Below are 18245 nucleotides of genomic sequence, written 5' to 3'. Positions count from 1 at the left end.
AAACTGTCTGTACACTTTCTTGGGCTACATGATGGAAGAAAAGCAGTATATAATGTATATTTTAAAATGTGGGATATGGAAGTGTAATTAGTAGGTAAGATAGACAGATAAATGAATATATCCAACATAGAGTTCTGAAATAAATTATGAATTGGCACTGCTGTTAGCTGTGTCTTCAGAAATTTTCTTCTGTCACTTCCGCTTTTGTTTTTCTCGTTTTCTGGTTCCTTCTCCTTCTTCTTCTCCTTCTTCTTCTTCTTCTTCTTCTTCTTCTTCTTCTTCTTCTTCTTCTTCTTCTTTTTCTTTTTCTTTTTCTTCTTCTCCTCCTCCTCCTCCTCCTTCTTCTTCGGAACAGAACGTTTTAATAGGAAACTACCATGGCAAATTATAGAATGCGTTTTGGGGTTGCTTCAGTGCATATCTTTTTCATGAAGTTATTGAGGAAGTCCTCAGCTTTCTCATTCTGTCCATGTAAGGCAATTTGTTTGGCAAGAACTGGCAATATATATATTTAGAATTGAATTGTGTTTTATAGGATTGGAGGAAATAGATTGTCTAGTCCAGCTGTTTTTGAAGTCCATGGATTTTCCATCACAAAGCTTTGCTCCAACTGGTTAAACTGGGAAGGGAAAATGAGTGGAGGGAGAAAGTCCCAGGGTAGTGACAGTTGGGGGGGGGATGTACCTGAGGTCAAGAACAATCCCATAGCACTTTTCTTCAAAATAATAATAATCAATATCTAATTTTCAGCTGTAGTGATATCTTTTGTCTCATGTGATGAAGCATATCTTATTTTCAAATCTTAGAAGAAAAATAATTTTTGGTTGAAATAATTTGTTTCTTGACAAAAAAACATCATCCCCCTCCCCCATTTTTTGAACCTTAAAGAAAAAGAAAAAGAAATGAAATTTTTAACTATATCTGTACAGTTGGTGACTATAGCTTATTTAAAAACTGCAGCTCATAAATGTTTGGTCATTGCTAGAGTCTAGGGAATTGCACACAGAATCACAGATTTATAGAACATAATCATAGAATGATAGAACTGTAGAGTTGGAGGGGACCTCGAGGAATCTCAAATGAAGCGTCATTGACAGTTGGCCATCTAACCTATGCTTAAAAATCTCCAATGGAGTGCATTCCATTGTCAAACAGCTCTTACTGTCAGAAATTTCTTCCTGATATTTAGTCAGAATCTTGTACAGTGGTACCTCTACTTACGAATTTAATGTGTTCCGGACGCACATTTGTAAGTCGAAAAAATTCGTAAGTCGAAGCAACCCTATCTAAAAATTCGTAAGTAGAAAATAATCCTATCTAAACTGCATCCAAGATGGCGGACGGAGCTCCATTCGTAAGTAGAAACATTCATAAGTAGAGTTATTCGTAAGTAGAGGTACCACTGTAATTTGAATCCATTGGTTTGGGTCCTAGCCACTGGAGCAGAAGAAAACAAGCTTGCTCCATCTTCTATGTGGGTTTCCAGACACTTGATCATCTTGGTTGCCCTTCTCTTTTACCCAATTTAATCTTCTACCCATTTTTAAATAAGGAGATACTTGGGGGAATCTGCAATGTTCCAGAGATCAGTAGATGTATATACAACTTTGTAAGACTTGCTACATACTTTCTCTGAGGGGCATGGTTCCTATTAAAAAAAAGCTTCCGCCTGAAATTCCCATTGGAACCAAGACTTGAGAGAAGACTTCTTTGAATCAGGAGAAACTAGTTGCATGCTGAAATACAGTAGATTTTTAATTTCAATAACTTCATTGAATGGCAACTTTTCACTCAGTACAGTCTTTGCACAATGCCTTTGTACAAGTAAGGATCAACTGCTATATTGCTAACTGAATACTTCATCAATCAATGTGTTAGATGAGATGTGTAATTAAGAATCAAGGGTCTACCTGTTCATTTTCAGGATTCTTGGGTTACTTTTTCCCATGGAAATTATCAGCTGTTGGCAATTTACCAGAATTAACAACTGTAAAAATACCAGACTTGTGCACTGCATTTTTTTTTTCATTCCCTGACTGGAATGCATATGAAGTTAACAAAAATAATTCCAGTAAGTGGAGTAAGCTTCTAATCCATGAGGACTCATTGACAAGCAAAGCTTTGCAGGAAAAAATGCTTAGGTCATTGCAGAGCCAACCACGAGCTGTCACACAGGAATCATTCTTCATGGACCAAACAAAATTGCTTTCATGCATTTCACCAGTAATACCTCAAGTTTTTCTAAAGCTTTAAAAAAAAGTTTGGGGAAACCACCCAAGAATAAAAAGGAGAGAGAGAAATGCAGTTCCTAGTATCTTGCACCCTGGAGGTGTCTGGAATTCAGCAGGGCTTCCTATATAAACATAGCTCTCTCTGTAGGGTTCATGCTTCACGTTAAAGGAGCTTTATTAAAATTGCCGCGAGAGCTTGCATATGAACTGAACTGAACTTCATGAACAAAAGCAAGTTAAGACCTCTTCCCAATGTAAAGGCATAATTTGCTACAACCCTTAACCAAGCACTTTTGAAAAGAAATTCAGGTCTCAGGTTTAATACCTGGCATCCCCAGATATGTCCCACTCCTGGGCTTCCCATAGGCACCTGCTTTGTCCACTAAGAGAACAGAATGCTAGACTAGGCAAGACTTTGGTTTGAGCCAGAAGGACTACTGTGACGTTCTTATGGAAAGCTCACAAGCAGATCCAACTTGGACTCTCTTGTAGCCTGATTCGCCTTGCTCCAGGTTTTGTAGCAATAATAGCTGTGTGCCTAAGTCTAGACATAATATACTAGACATACCATGGTTTGTTCTAACCATAGTTCAGAAGCCCCACATTACGGTGTGACCTTCCAGGTGTAAAAAATGCAAACCATTGCTTAGAGCTGCTTGTCTAGTGTTTCCCATCTGCTCAGTACTCAGCTTCAGAGCTGAGACTTGGCTTAGTGCTGTGCGTGAGCCAACCCATTAAAGCTAGGGTTGCCATATTTCCAAAAGTGAAAATCCGGACACAAAAAATGTTGTTGTTAAATTAATTTTCATTTATATACATTTCTGTAGTTTAACAATAGTTCTAACATTTCAAACCTTGACTTCCTTCCTCCTCTTTCTGCGGTTCCTTAAATTTATTTTACCATTTCCTGCATATTCTAACAACCTATTCTTTTATTCATCTATTTTGACTATATATTCTTTTGAAAATGCAGGTTATTACAATAATCCTGCCAATGTCTTTATCTGCTGGACATAAAAGTTATTCAGGAGCTTTCTTTTTTCTTTTTGCCCAAAGTTGTTGATCTTTTCTTTTCTTTGCAATTTTTTTGGAGTTATTCTTAAGCAATTTTGTCAAAATCTATGCTTCCGACGTATGGCAGCCCTAATTAAAGCAAGTCATTATTTACCTATACAAGGCATGGTGCAATGTGAAATCTGAACTACAAAAGGATTTGACCATGGGTTCTTCACATTTCAGTCCTGTTGGATTTCCGGGGGCTTCCTTAGAAGCACATGGGAATTTTATGATTCAAGTCTGGACAAACCTGGTTTGCTGCCCAAACTGGGGGGGGGGAGCCTTTATCACAGGGGCATCTGTTGATCAAACAATTCCTGTCTCTAAGGTTTGAGTTCCTAAAGTTTCTGCTGAAGCTGCTTTCCCCTTTTAATTACTTGAATTCTTTAAAAGAAAAAGAAGAAAAAGATATGCACATGCCGTGAGTAAATAGCCCCCTTCAGACATCATTAGGAGGTGTTTAAAAACCTTGTAGGGAAATTGCATTTCAAATAATTCAATTAGATTGGCGAGTGCCAGCTTTGATATCAGCAAAGCCTAACCATGTAAACAGAAAAAAGCAGGTATTGTTTTTGGCACATTTTCCACTGAACTTGGATGATTACCATTTTGCTATTTGGGACCTTTGCAAGCAGGCGAAGCTGTAAAGGAGTCCACTGGAACCATTCATGTTATGGATTAACTACTTACAGCTACTCTCGGGGTTGTGCACTGGGCCTCTTTCTCACAGGGGGAGTTATTCATATCCTTTGGAAAACGCTGCTGATAATTAGTACTTTGTATGGCAGTGAGCTCACTCACATTACACAAGATTAGTGCTTTATTAAACGAGCAGACTGGTCTCCGCAGCCAGATTGTGTCTCACCCCTGGCTTGCTGGCAGCAAGGAAACAGGCACATTGCCACTTTAAAACTGTCCAGAGACCTATGCTCATTTCGCTTCCCTTCCATGCAGACACATTTCACATGTTTGTAATATGGGGCTTCAGGATGCCAATGGGAAGAGGCAATGTTGCAACAAAAGGAAACAGAGGTTCTTTATACGAAAAGAACAAAGCATTTTCTCTCTCTCTCTCTCTCTCTCTCTCTCTCTCTCTCTCTCTCTCTCTCTCTCTCTCTCTCTTCAGTTTTACCCTACACAAATCTGTGTCTGTGCCCCTTTCAGAGAGCATAAAGGAAGGTGGGGAGGAGGGCGGAGAGAGAGAGAGAGAGACCGTGAGCCTTCCATGGAAGAAAGTTGCCTGGGAGAGTTAAATAAAACAAACAACCCCCACTTGGGAGTGCTGTAGGCAGACTGCAGACAAAAAGCCTGTTGTGCCAAAGACCCCCAGGACCCTCGAATAAAAGGATTTTAAAACTTAGCACATATTTTCTTTTTTGGTTGGTACGGCTTCTATTTAAGATACCCATTTGACCTACTCTGAGGAAGAGGAGGGGGAAGCCTGCCACTATAATTACTTGAAATATATTGTTTGGTGACAAAATCGTGTTTATTTTGCTCAAACTAGTAAAGAGGCCACTCACACAGGCATTTGTTTGTATTTTTTGCTTAGGTAGCCCATTACCTTCAAGCAGCATATATATGAGCGTTTTGCTTTGTTTTTTAATCTTTGGGCAGGAACAAATGAATCTTAGAAGGCAGAAACAGATTTAGCCTGCAAGTGTCCCTCTTCTCCAGATACGTGCCTGATTTAGAGAAGCCGTCCCGGTTTCTTATTTGACTCCAGAGCGTTCCACTTTTCCTTAGGATGTCCCTATTTTCATTGGATAAATGTTCAAGGCCTTAGCTTTAACCTCCTCAGTTCTTCAAAGACTCAGACCAATATACCTCAGTGACTGCATCTCCCAATACCAGCTGCTTGCTTCAGATCCAAGATTGCCACGTGAGCCAATAATATGTGCTGTGAAAAACAGGCCTTTGTGGTTGTTGTCCTGAGACTGTGAAGTGTTCTTGTTTTCCTTGGCCGCCTCCTGTCTTTTTGGGAAGGTTGCAACGTGCTGCTTTTATGATTGCCATTTGGTATAACCAGTTTTTTTATTGTTAATTATGTTTTTGCAAAGCTGGACATACACTAACTGAATTGTTGTCAGCCTAACAATTGACCTAACAATTGTCTGCTGTTTTTCATGTTATAGTTGTGACAAGCTGGAAAAGCCATTTTAATCATAGAGACCCATAAAGTGTGTAGGATGGATAGGCAGGCAGGCAGGCTGTTTCTTCAGGCTGGCCCAAGATATTTTGCTGCCTGGGGCAAAAAGCAAGGTTGAACCTCATCCCATTCAATGTACAGAAGCTGACTGGAGTGGCAGTCAAATCTTTCAACACTTGTGACAGGACGACATCCTCCACCATATCCGTAACAGAGGGCAGCAGGTGGGCTTAGAGAGCGCAGAGAGCAGGCTGTGTAGGTCACACAGACCTGTCACTCAGCACCTTGTAGCCACTGCCTGCTCCTCAGTATCTGCCACCTGAGGTGGCTGCCTCCCTTTGCCTAATGGTAGGGCGGGTCCTGTTGCCTGTTGTGATAGGTAAAGGTAAAGGGACCCCTGACCATTAGGTCCAGTCGTGACCGACTCTGGGGTTGCGCGCTCATCTCGCATTATTGGCCGAGGGAGCCGGCGTATAGCTTCCAGGTCATGTGGCCAGCATGACTAAGCCAGTTCTGGCGAACCAGAGCAGCACACGGAAATGCCGTTTACCTTCCCGCTGTAGCGGTTCCTATTTATCTACTTGCATTTTTTTGATGTGCTTTCGAACTGCTAGGTTGGCAGGAGCTGGGACCAAGCAACGGGAGCTCACCCCATCACAGGGATTCGAACCGCCGACCTGATCAGCAAGCCCTAGGCTCAGTGGTTTAACCACAGCGCCACCTGAAAGCCCCAGCCTGTTGTGATACTATGGCACAAATGTCTGAAATGGGAATTTTTGAGTGTGGTCTTCAGTAATGGGTGGTTTGTTGTTGGTTTTGTTTTGTTTTTTGTAAACTGCTGATGTAACAAAACCAGTTGCTTGAATCTGCATTTTATTAAGACTTGCTCTAAAAACCCAGTTCCTCTCTTTGTTCTTCCTTCTCTCTTCCTCTCCTATGCACAGCTAGCTAGAGACACCATACCATTGAGCACACGAAGCTCGCAGAAGGCAATGGGAAGATTGTGATTGATTTCCTTGGTATTTGTGCTGAGCACTAAAGGAATCACATCTTTCCGGTGTATTAAAGCTCTTAACCTCCTTTAATCAAGGACGTTTATTATCCTGGTTCAGCAATGAGTAAACAGCTCCATCTAGTGGGGATTTTCTGTGACGCTGAATAAGCATTTACACTGAGCATTTACTTCAAGTTTCAGTGGAAAATTGCTTTAAATCTCCAAATGATTGCTCCCCAATAGCAAAATACAAATTCAGAGCATTTTAATTTTTTTTACATAAAGCACTTTGTTATTTTATACCAGGAAATCATCGCGAGACATGTGGAAAACATCTCGGAAGGATATATGTGCTGAGAGATCCACAGGCTTAAAATTTGGCATGCAGTCAGAAATTTAATAGTATCCCACATCCTAATAAGTCATGTTAGGCCCTTTCATGTGGAGAATTCTCAGGTGTCTGGTGTGCAAAACTCACTGTACCTGAGGTACACAAGTAATATTTACACTAGTCCAATCAGCAGACTCCAGTAATAATAATAATTTATTATTTATACCCCGCCCATCTGGCTGGGTTTCCCCAGCCACTAATTAGCTTCCCCAGGGTGCTAATAGGATTTTTTTGTGGGTGGCACATCCAAACTAGAGACTTGTATAACTTTTTGTCTGTCCTGCATTAAAGTATGCAGATCTGCTTTCTGAATGTTCCCATCAACTCTCTTATTCTTTTACTCAGAGTGGCACGTTTAACCATGCAACTAGATTAGGTCTATCCTCCCCTGATTCATTGCAGCCTCCTAGGGAATTGCAATGATGCATTTGTCTTTTCCCACCTCTGTGTGTGAATATCGGCAGCACACATAAGTTCATCAATGGTAGCTGTTGGGATAGGAGAATATCTTCCTTCTGTTCTGTGCAACATCTCCGCCTTGATTCAGAAGGGGAAGGTGGAGTTTGTACACTTTTCCAAGTCTGGCAAAACCTGCTGGTTACACTGTACAAACACAGGACTCCTAAACACACTGTTTTTGTGTGTGCTTACGATTTTTGAATGTACATGTGAAGGAGACAAACATCTGTCAAACTGCTACACTTAGGCATTGATCTGAAACACCAGGCTTGGGGAAGTAGTGGTTCTCCAGCTCTTGTTGGACTTCATATCCCATCAGCCCAACCAGGGATGGGAGGGCCACAGGATCCCTACCACTGTGATGCAAACTTAGTGGGAAGCAGGCCCCATTGAATACACTGCGACCTATTTCTGGGTTGACAAGTCTCTTGACTCTCTTATCATTGTACCTATATAGTACACGTTGATAAAAATGGTTGTAGCTCGCACACTTTAGGTGTGCATTTAATAACTGTGTTTGTTTTTGCTACATCTAAAAAGTGCCGTGGGCAATGTGCAGTGTTACACTAATTAAAAGCTGCCTTCAGAGGAACCAAAGCCATGCTTAGTTCATTATGAATCAGCTCAGTCTGAACTTACTAAACTAAGGGCACCCTTGATAGGTCAACTTGCAGACAGCCCAGCTGTTCATGTGGGCAATGGAAGGACTTTGCTTGAAGTTAAAAACACTGCGGAAGAAATTTTCCAGTGTAGGAAGCGCACTTTCTAGATAAAAACCTGAAAGGTCTTATCTGCCTCAGTGGAAGAGTTTTTTCCTCTAATAGATAGGAGGGATTATGGGAAAGACAACACTAGTTAATGAAGGTTTCCCGTGTTCAATTTTAAAGCACTCACTGATAAATGCTAGGCTTATTTTGCTTTGCTTTGAAGGTGTCCTTGGCTTCTTGGGTTTTATGGAAGGCTTGTAACACCCCCCCCCCCCTGCCCACATAGACAAAATTTTCCAGGGGATAGTGGAAGGAGGAGAAAGAAAACCTCAGTTCTCTTAAGGAAGCATTTAAAGAAGCTGAAAATTAAATGACTGACTTACTTAGTTTTGGGACTTGTTTATTAGAAAGAGCCACATCCTTGATATTGGATGCTCATTGGTTTCTCACACACAACGGTCAAGTAATTATGCTTTGTGCATTGGCAGTTGATTTAGTCGCGGTTCATTACACGTATGTCCCATTGACTGCTCTGGAATGTGAAATCCCAACTATTGATCCCAGGCACTTGGTGGGGATTTCAGAGATAAAAGGGATAGCTGTTATCATTCAGTATCTATTGCATTGCTTAGATACTGTTCACGACAGATTCACCTTGACAACATTCAAACAAATAAAGAGCCATGAGAATTACTTATTGGTTACCCAAGTAACTAAGCTGCTATAAAGCCAGAATAGGTTAGGATATATGCAAAAGATTTCAAGAAAGAAAAGCTAGAGTTGTATATTTTGGATGTGAGCCTTGAGTGAATGACAAAAGTTAGCAAGCAGCTAACAAAATCAATTATAGTTTTTATCTTGTTTTGTTTAAATGCAGTTTCAAGAAAGGATTTCTGTATCTCTTGTGGCATGGAGCAGTATAATTTAACTAAAATTTAAATGTTAGATACACACAGAAATGGGTAGCAGTAGGAACACAGTCCTATAACTAATAAGGAATGACCACACTATATACTTTCTCTGAAAGAATGATAAATTATTGGAAAGTGGTGCTTAGTTGGCAATGCAGAAGTCAGCTTTAATTTTCTGTAATGAATCTCACCAAGAATGATCTATGTGAAAGCCAGCATGGGATTATAGTTTGGATGTCAGATTAGGACTGGGGAGTCACAAGATTTAAGTCTATCCTCAGCCATAAAGTTAATATAGTGAGCATGGGCCAGTTAATGTTCCTCAGCCTAACCTACTTTACAGGGTTGTTTGAAAAATATGGGTAGCATGCACCATCTTAAATGAGGAATTTTCCAGTCCTTAGGTATGGAAGCTGATCTTAGAGACAAGTTGTGTATACTTGTTAGAAAATTGGCAGTGTCACATTTCAGTTCTCATCTGTTGACGCTTGTATGTGAGGATCAGTCCTGTAAATATCTCTGTGCATTTTGTTCCATATTCTTGATGCCGTGTATATTACCCCAAGCAGCACCACTCTGCACACACAGAACATAACTCCACATGCCATTGTATCTGTAGAAGCTTGCTGTTGTACCTGGATCATCCTTGGGTTGATTTAAGTACAAAAGCGAGACTTTTAGCTGATAGCTTCATCTATTAAAGCATAACACTTTATTTCTTCATTTATACAAAGATGTAACTTAGCTGGAAAGTAACTGGGAAAGGGGTATTGTTTTTGTATCCGCCTGCTCATTTGGCTGGCTAAGCTTCAGAAATATAAGACATTGTTCTGTGCCAAAACTGGAAATGAAACATTCTGTTTCTCTTCCATGTGCTATTTGACAAATACAGAAATAGAATAAAATAGAAAGTACAAAGGCATGGAGCACAAACCACAGCGATGTTGCCTGCATGAGCCCTGTTGAAATTAGTTGATGGAAATCAATTGAAAGCTTCTGCACAAGACACTTCCATGAATACACCAGGAGAAGCTCCCATGAAATGATGTCCGTTTTCACCTAAATCTATATATATCTGGATCACATTCCATTAGTAGCCTTGCTCATGCATCAGTTAACTGATACTGTGGTTTCCGAAATCCCAACCCTTAAAGTTTTGTGGCAGATTGTAGTTGTGGAGCTTAGTGAAAGATTGAGATCCTTTCTTCTCATCAGAAAGTTAATTTATCTACTATCACTTTCCATCCTACTAGGGAGGGGGAGTACCTTTGGTGGGGTGGGGGAGCACATCATGCTGCTTCTGGGGTAGTTTGCCTACTTTTGGTCTCCACCCTACACTCAGCTCTCACCTATGGCTCCTAAAAGCTGTCAGCAAGTGACAGTGGCTGCACCAAAGGAAACGGTTTCGACTGGCCGGCCAAACCAGGTGAGGGTAGCCGATGGGTCTCAAACCCTCAGTGAGTTAGAGACTTTCCCTGCATGCCAAGACAGGCTCCAGCGGATTGGGTGGGCGAGACCAATAGTAGGTCCAACAGTCATGAAGACACTTTCTGCACATGCTGTAGAAGTGAGAGGCAGATGAGGCTCATCAGCTTGGGAAGGTAGCCCATCTAGGAGGACATAGGAGCCAAGTCTTAGGGGCTGAAAATATTTGAAGGGGCTTGGGCCTCCCAAAGTTGATGGGCATTGTCATTCAAACGGTGCATGTGTGCTGTATGATGGGATCAATTATGCAGGACAGGGCTTACCTGGGCCACCCCAATATTTTATTCAAGTTGGTACCCCCTGGAGAAGGAAAACGCTGAAGCTAATCCTCCACTGCCTTGCGGGAGATCTTTGGGAGAAGAAAAGCTTCATGAGCAAACTCTACACAAATGCAGACCTGGATGGCGCCTTGTATGCCTCCTTCCAAAAATTCCTGCAGCCTAGCTGACGCCAAACCTATTGCTCTGCTTTCTTTGGACCACATAAACAAGACCAAAAGAGAAGTCTTGTTGTCTGGGCAGCCCAGAACGTCCATACACACTGCAGGGCACCCAGGAGAGGTGACTTCAGTGCTGCTAATGCAGTGGTTGGACTTCACCTCCAGAGGTGCACTCAGTTATCTCTGGAGGCAGACGAATGCCAACAACAACAACAACAACACAGGTAGTGGCAAAATGTAAAGCTTGCCTTGATCATATGAGGTGTACATGGGGTTTGCAGCCTGTGGTCCTCTAGATATTGTTGAGCTACAATTCTCTCCATCCCTGGTCACTGGCCATGTTAGCTGGGACTGAGGGGAGTTGGAAGTCCAACAACAACTCAGAGCCATCTGAGCACCATCTGCACTGGGATCTTCCAATAATTGGTCCGCATCAGTTAAACCTGACTTCCACCCATATTTGTAAAAGGAGGAATCAAGCCCCCAATGCACTTGTCTTGTGCCATGTTTTAATGCGGGCCAAGGGAACTGTTTCTGAAGGCTTATCTCCCCATCAGTGATGCTTGCCTAAATAAGGAAATGGAAAAGTTCAATATGTGTAGCATGGAGAGTTAAGAAAGCATTTCAGGAGTCTGGAACCTCCTCTGTTAAGTGGTTCTGGCATTAGTAAAAAGCAGCATGAGGGTCAGAAAGCCAAAGTTAATGTGCACAGTGATGATATCAGCTGTGAGGCAACAGCATGTTACGGCTGGGGATGTGGTGCAATCTTGCAAAATCCATTCCATGGGACTGAAGGGCCTTGCCAGCAGCATATGCAAGCCAGGGCTCACGGCTGTTATTGCAGGCCCTTGATGTGAAGGCTCTTGAATCTTTGTTGGCTGGAATGTAACGTCTTGAAATCCCAGGGCTGCCATTTCTGCCAGGAGTTGACCACCAGCATCCCATACTAGCATATGGAAACTAAAATGAATATTCAGCTATTGGGAGGAAAAGGTGTTACTTAGAGGCTTGGCTACGGAGTGACTGAAGTCACTTAGTAGTTCTGGATGAGGTTTGCAAAATAAGCTCTGGCTCTTGCAGTTATATTTGGAGTTTTGCACCTGGTTAGAAATCAAGTCAGTTCATTGCTTGGGATAGAATTGTAGAGTTGGAAAGGACCATAGCTGCCAAGTTATCCCTTTTTTTAAGGGAAATTCCATTATGCTGAATAGGCTTCCTCGCGAGAAAAGGGAAAACTTGGCAGCTATGGAAAGGACCCTGAGGGTCATCTAGTCCAACTCTCTGCAAGGCAGGAATCTTAACTTAATCATACATGACAGGTGGCCATCCAGCCTCTGCTTGAAAACCTCCAAGGAAGGAGAGTCCACCACCTCTCAAGGGAGTCTGTTCTCCTGTCAAGCAGTTCTTGCTGTCAGAAAGTTCTTCCTAATGTTTAGTTGGAATCTTCTAGAATACCAATGAGTATTATACCATGATACCAGGCAAGAAGGATCAATGCATAGTTTGATCCTAAGCATATTTACATAGGAAAAAAAGACACTGTAATTCAGTGGGTCTTACTCACAGATAAGTAAGCATAAGACTGTAGCCCTAGCCTTATGGCAATTAAAATGTTTTATAGCCTGGCACAGACAATACTTTTAATGCAGCCCAATTTATAAGTCTACAGTTCACTTGCCTGTATACATAAAACACTATTATTGACATACTGGAGGGAATACAACACTAAAATACTATACAGTATTCAAAATACTATATTCCACTTTTCCACAGCCCGGATAATTAAGCACCACTTTTGTGTGATACATTAACTTTATTAGTAAAATGTTCTCAGAAAGACATTATGTTTGGATTACTAGATAAAGAATTAAAGGAAAACAATTTGTACTTTTTATAAGCATGTAAGTGGACCAGCTCCAAGAAGTAAGCACTGAGATTAAATAAAAGCACTTGTGAACTGTGCCATTATGTCCATTTAAGGTACAGAGTGACTGGTACATGCCAGGTATTTATGAGGATTCTTGCTCTTCTAGAAACTTATTTTTATCCACCATTAATTTCTACTTGAAATGAAAGTTTTGTAGCACCACAAAGAAGAGCTAAAAAAGATTTCAAGTATTCTCCCTCTCTTTTCCTAGTCACTCATATATCTGTATCTGTACGCAAGACAAAGGATAGTACAATGTAGCACGTATTCTGCTGTAGTCCTATTTATTTGGATAAAGAGTTTTGAATCATTATAATGCTATGCATTACAGAAATGAACAAGGGATATCTTGGCAAGGCAAGCATTTTCTCTCTCTGGGCTATTTGAGAAACAAGACACAAGGCTGTAGTAGTGGACACTGGATAGCACAGAATGTCCACCTGATTCCTTGTTAGACTCTTGACTAAAATTTCAGCTTTCTCAGTTATTAATGCAAGTATTTCATTATTTTCAGGGTGGGGGTGGGAGGGATTGAAGATGCGATGGCAACATACCTTAAAAAATTAGAAAATAACGTCAAACAAACAATCCTCCAATATATTTGAAAACTTTCTGATTCCTATACTAAGGACCTACCCAAATGTGATGCTAAATGCATATTTGCCTTGAGGAGTGGCTGGCCTAAATGGGATGTTAAATGCATCTTTGCAATTGGGAGTGGCCGGTGGGGATGGCAGTCGCCTGTACTTGGCCTTCCGGCTCTGCAGTTTGTTGCTGGAAGAGGGAGGTTGGCCCTGTGTGAACACAGCAGAAGGCGAGCCGGATCAACTTGCCTTAGCACTGACTTTTCCCTAGCCTTGCCTTTCACCCTCCCAGTCAGCCACAGCACCATCAGTGCCAGGAGGCCAGCTGGGTGCTCCTGCTCCTGCGCCCTTGCTTGGCACTGTGGTCTAAACCACTGAGCCACTGGGGCTTGCCAATCAGAAGGTCGGCGGCTCAAACCCCCGCGACGGGGTGAGCTCCCATTGCTCTGTCCCAGCTCCTGCCAACCTAGCAGTTTGAAAACACACCAGTGCAAGTAGATAAATAGGGACCACTGCGACAGGAAGGCAAACGGTGTTTCTGTGCGCTCTGGTTTCCGTCACGGTGTCCCGTTGCGCCAGAAGCAGTTTAGTCATGCTGACCACCTGACCCAGAAAGCTGTCTGTGGACAAACACTGTCTCCCTTAGACTGAAAGCGAGATGAGTGCCGCAACCCCATAGTCGCCTTTGACTGGACTTAACCATCCAGGGGTCCTTTACCTTTACCTTACTGTATTTAATGTATACATTTCAAAAAAAAAATCAAATAAGAGTCATGGTACTCGGGGAAGGATAATTAGTGGAATAGCAAGGGGTGGAGCACCCTTCCCCATTTACTGTGATCCGGATGAAAATCCCCCCTCTGAAGCTGCTATTTGCATTGGGAGGGAACACTTCAGGGGAAAATTTCTTCCCAGTGCAGAGGACAGGTTTTTCTTGGGACTACGAGGAGGAAGGAAATATTTCCATTTCATTGGTCCTTAACTTGGCAAGCCCTGCTTGAATTCAGTTTCTCTTAAACCATGCTTCTGATATTTTTCTTTATCTTCTTCAGCAATATGAAAACTGGAGACCAAACCAGCCAGACAGTTTCTTTTCTTCTGGAGAAGACTGTGTTGTTATAATTTGGCACGAGAATGGCCAGTGGAACGATGTACCATGCAACTATCATCTCACCTACACTTGCAAGAAAGGAACAGGTAAAGGTTTTCAGACCAGGGTCACAAATTGCCACTTGAAAGACACAAGAAGTGCAGGCTTGTGAACTTATGTGTGCAAGTCATAATGTCTGAAGACAAGCATAGTTCATTGCAGGCCGAGCTATGTTAGTGCTGCAGAAATCAGTGCTGGCTGTGTTATTGAAACTGGCTGCATGCCATTGCTAAAAATGTGCTGAAACAAATGAATGCACTCTTAGAAGAATTCTTCATTCCAGCTTTAGCTTTCTTGTAATTTCATGTTTCAGCTGTGTAGGAGAAAAATGCAATGACATATGACTGCCATCCTAACTCCACTTATTTTAATTCAGCACTGAAGTCAATAGGCTTTATTTCTGAGTAGATGTGGTTAGGGTTGTGTTGTTCCACTTGTGAGATCCTTCAGTGAGCAGAGTTCCTTCTCATGGGGGTTTGGTCCCAAGGGTCCCTTATATGAGCAAAAATGCCTATATGCAAAGTACCCCCTTGGAACTGCCCCGCATGAGCAACCCTAGTTTTCTGGAGCTGACGCGCCTTGCCCCCCAAATCAGACAAAGAACTTAAAAGCTCTTTCGTGCTGGGTAACCCAGGTAGACCTGGCATGAAAAGAACTTTTAACCTCTGTGCCTTGATTGTGGGGCAAGGCCATCTCAGCATGCTGGTTCTCGGATGCTCTCATGACATCTCAAGTGGCAGTCCACATCCCCGTGAAATTTCGCACGAGCCTTCCTAGCCTTCCTCCAATGTTATAAACTTCTAGCGACTATTTAGGAAAGGTTGAAAATTCTTGTAATCAAATTAAGTTATACTTCCAATTAACTAATTTGGTTTTTAAAAATGAAGGCTAAGGGTCCCCTTTAAATCAAACACTCTAAAAATGCCTGAGAACCCAGTCTGAATAGTGGGCTTTTTGGAGAGAGAAGGGAGCTTTGCTCGAGGTTATAGTGTGGAAGAAAACTGACAATAAGTCTGAATTTGTACTTTTAGTTGCCTGTGGCCAGCCACCAGTTGTAGAAAACGCAAAGACTTTTGGGAAGATGAAGCCTCGTTATGAAATTAACTCCTTGATCAGATACCACTGCAAAGATGGTTTTATCCAGCGCCATGTTCCAATCATCCGGTGCCAAGGGAATGGACGATGGGATTCGCCTAAAATTACCTGCATGAATCGTGAGTTGCCTTTGCAAAGGGATTTGTGATTGCCAAGGTTCAGGCTAGACCCTCACCAGTCTTTCAGATGCCTTTGCATGGAGGAGGAGGGACCATTCCCTGCCCCAACACACCTCTCCACTCTGCCCTGTGGATAGTGTTATTTAATGCAGGTGTTCCATACAGGTGTTTCATACAACCATTCTGATGCTCATTTTATTCCATCATCTTGTTTTTATGATGTTGGAGAATTGTGCAAATTGGACATCTGCGCAATTGGATTTCCAAACGGAGAGCCTGAATTGCATGTGACTCTAGGATGGTTCACAGGTTGCCCTGAATACAGTACAAGCCGTCTTTACACTTGTACAAATATTTGTGTGAAAGAGTGTACACTTGTTCATATGAACAGCTCTGCTGTTGTGTAGGCAGGTACACAGACTGTTCACTTGCTGAACAACACACATGCATTGCCGTATGAGTGTGTAGCTCAACTATTTGTGCTCCCAGTTTCACAGACTGCACCCTCGCTGAATGTAATGTGTGAACACCCATGCTACCTCCATGCCCTCTCCTCCACCACACAAAGACTCTATACGCTGGTCAGGAAATGTGTGAACCTGAGTTGTGCGTCTAACACAGTGCATCTCTTCATCATGCTTCTAGTTTTGCTGGCATGCTTACAACATTTCCCTTCTTTTCTTTCTCTTTTGTTTCCAGCATCCTCATTCCAAAGGACTCACTCTAAGAAATATTATTATAAACATTCTTCACCAGGAAAGGGAAACTCATTAAATTCATCAAAACATTTTCATCGTTGGATCAGGACATGGCAGGATTCAAGGCGCTGAACGCACTCTGGCAAAAGCGGGAGGTTCTCCATGCCAGCCAAAGTCCTAACTTAACTGTGCCTTTTTAAAAAATCAATTATAGGAGTATTACCAAGCATTTTTATTTTATTTTTTTGAAAACTTAAGGACCTCAGAACTCTCAGCACACATCTGCGATTGCTACAAATGCAAAATCGAAAAGGGAGACATTGCCAGCCATCTATAGCATGTTAATGTTCATATGTCATTGATGAGGGAACATTAGAGTCCCTGTCCCAGCGTCCTATAACAATTAAAACTCTTCCATTTTAGCACCAATGATAATGTAAATAAGATGATTTAATGGTGTTTTAATGTGTGTTACCTTAAAAGAACAGCAACCCTGTATATACAATGAAATGTCACACTAAGTTCAAGTTTATTTATGGCTATTTGGCCTCAGAGGTCTTTAATTGTTTTTGTTTTGTTTGTTTGTCTTGAGGTACTTCATCAGGCTGAAAATAATTTTAAATTGCAGTCTGCTCTCTCTTTTCTTTTTGTATCCATGGGAGATAACGGCTGTTGCAATGGCTGAAGATGAGCAAAGTAACAGAGGAGCGCTGCTCTTTTCCAGCAGAAGTCCATAAAGAACTGTATCATGAAACCTTACACCTAAGGAGCACAGCAAGCAGAAACAACCCTGAACAATGGACTGCAATGTGGAACTTGACTTCCGTCCTTTTCAGCATTGGCACTGATTGAAAAGGGACTTACCTGGAGGACTTTTTTTTTTAACGACAAGGAGGGCCTGTAGGAATAACAATAATAATAACAACAATAATAAGTGCTAATACAATAAATCTCAACCAGGGCCACTTTTTTCCCTTTCTTTTTTTACGATGACTTTTACAACACTAACCGTGGGTCTAGATTACAGCTCTCTGCATTTTACGATGGAGATACGATAGACCTACAACTTTTGTTGTACAAAAAACCGAACAAACGGAAAAGTAAATAATTTTGTATATATAAATATATATAACCATTTTTAATCCTTTTATAAAGTAATGAATGTTTGTGTATGAATGCTGCAGCTGTGAAGCGTACCTAAATAAATGAAGTAAGCCATACTGATATAATTTATTGGATGTTCTTTTTACCTTGAAATAGCTTAGTAGCTTGTTTTCAGCCTCCAAGCTCATCCTGATGGGGAGAACTAGAGTTGGCTTCAAATGTTTTTTGACTTGACTTGAGAGAATATGTCTATATCTATATAATAAATGGGATCATGAGTGAGAGCTGTGTGACTTGTAAGCAATCAATACCTTGACTTGTGAATAATCTGTGTGTTCCTAGAACTATTGTAGATTTTTCTGCCTAGCAGGCCTGGTTTAAGGAGGGGACATGTCTCCTTAGGTCTTCTCAATTTATCTTCCATGGCGAGGTGGGGTACACTAATTGCAGAAAGTGGTACTTTCAAGGGCCAGGCTGGGTTGGTACTTTCAAGGGCTAGATGTATCTTCTCTCCAGATCCATGCCATGCATGTGCTGTGTAGCAAGAGTGTGTCTTCTTCCCTCTCCACACCTCTGGCATGCTTTCCTTGCCTCCAGAGTTGCCACTGCCCACACAAGGGTGTGACATTCTAATCTGGCCTTGTGCATCAAATCTAACGTAGGACAATTTCTGGGATAGCGACCACACAAAAATGGGTCTGCTCTGCATGGATGCCTGGTGATATCAGAGATGCAGTCTAGGCATT

General features: G+C 41.7%; 1 protein-coding gene across 3 annotated transcripts in view; it reads left to right on the top strand.

Annotated features, from left to right (window-relative positions):
- The window catches only part of VCAN (versican), a 127269-nt gene extending 109488 nt beyond the window's left edge, over positions 1-17781 (top strand). For all 3 annotated transcript variants that reach the window (XM_035100044.3, XM_035100043.3, XM_088652615.1), the window contains 3 exons: positions 14386-14530; positions 15515-15697; positions 16397-17781. In XM_035100044.3, the coding sequence (XP_034955935.3) occupies positions 14386-14530; positions 15515-15697; positions 16397-16527 (459 nt within the window). In that variant the 3' untranslated portion in view covers positions 16528-17781. The remainder of the gene's footprint in view (positions 1-14385; positions 14531-15514; positions 15698-16396) is intronic.
- Positions 17782-18245: the final 464 nt, after the last annotated feature.

The sequence above is a fragment of the Zootoca vivipara genome, chromosome 10, assembly GCF_965207765.1.
Source record: "Zootoca vivipara chromosome 10, rZooViv2.hap1.1, whole genome shotgun sequence".
In the NCBI taxonomy this organism is placed as follows: domain Eukaryota; kingdom Metazoa; phylum Chordata; class Lepidosauria; order Squamata; family Lacertidae; genus Zootoca; species Zootoca vivipara.
The sequence above is the reverse complement of the archived record's forward strand: the minus strand, read 5'-3'. Positions and strand labels throughout refer to the sequence as shown.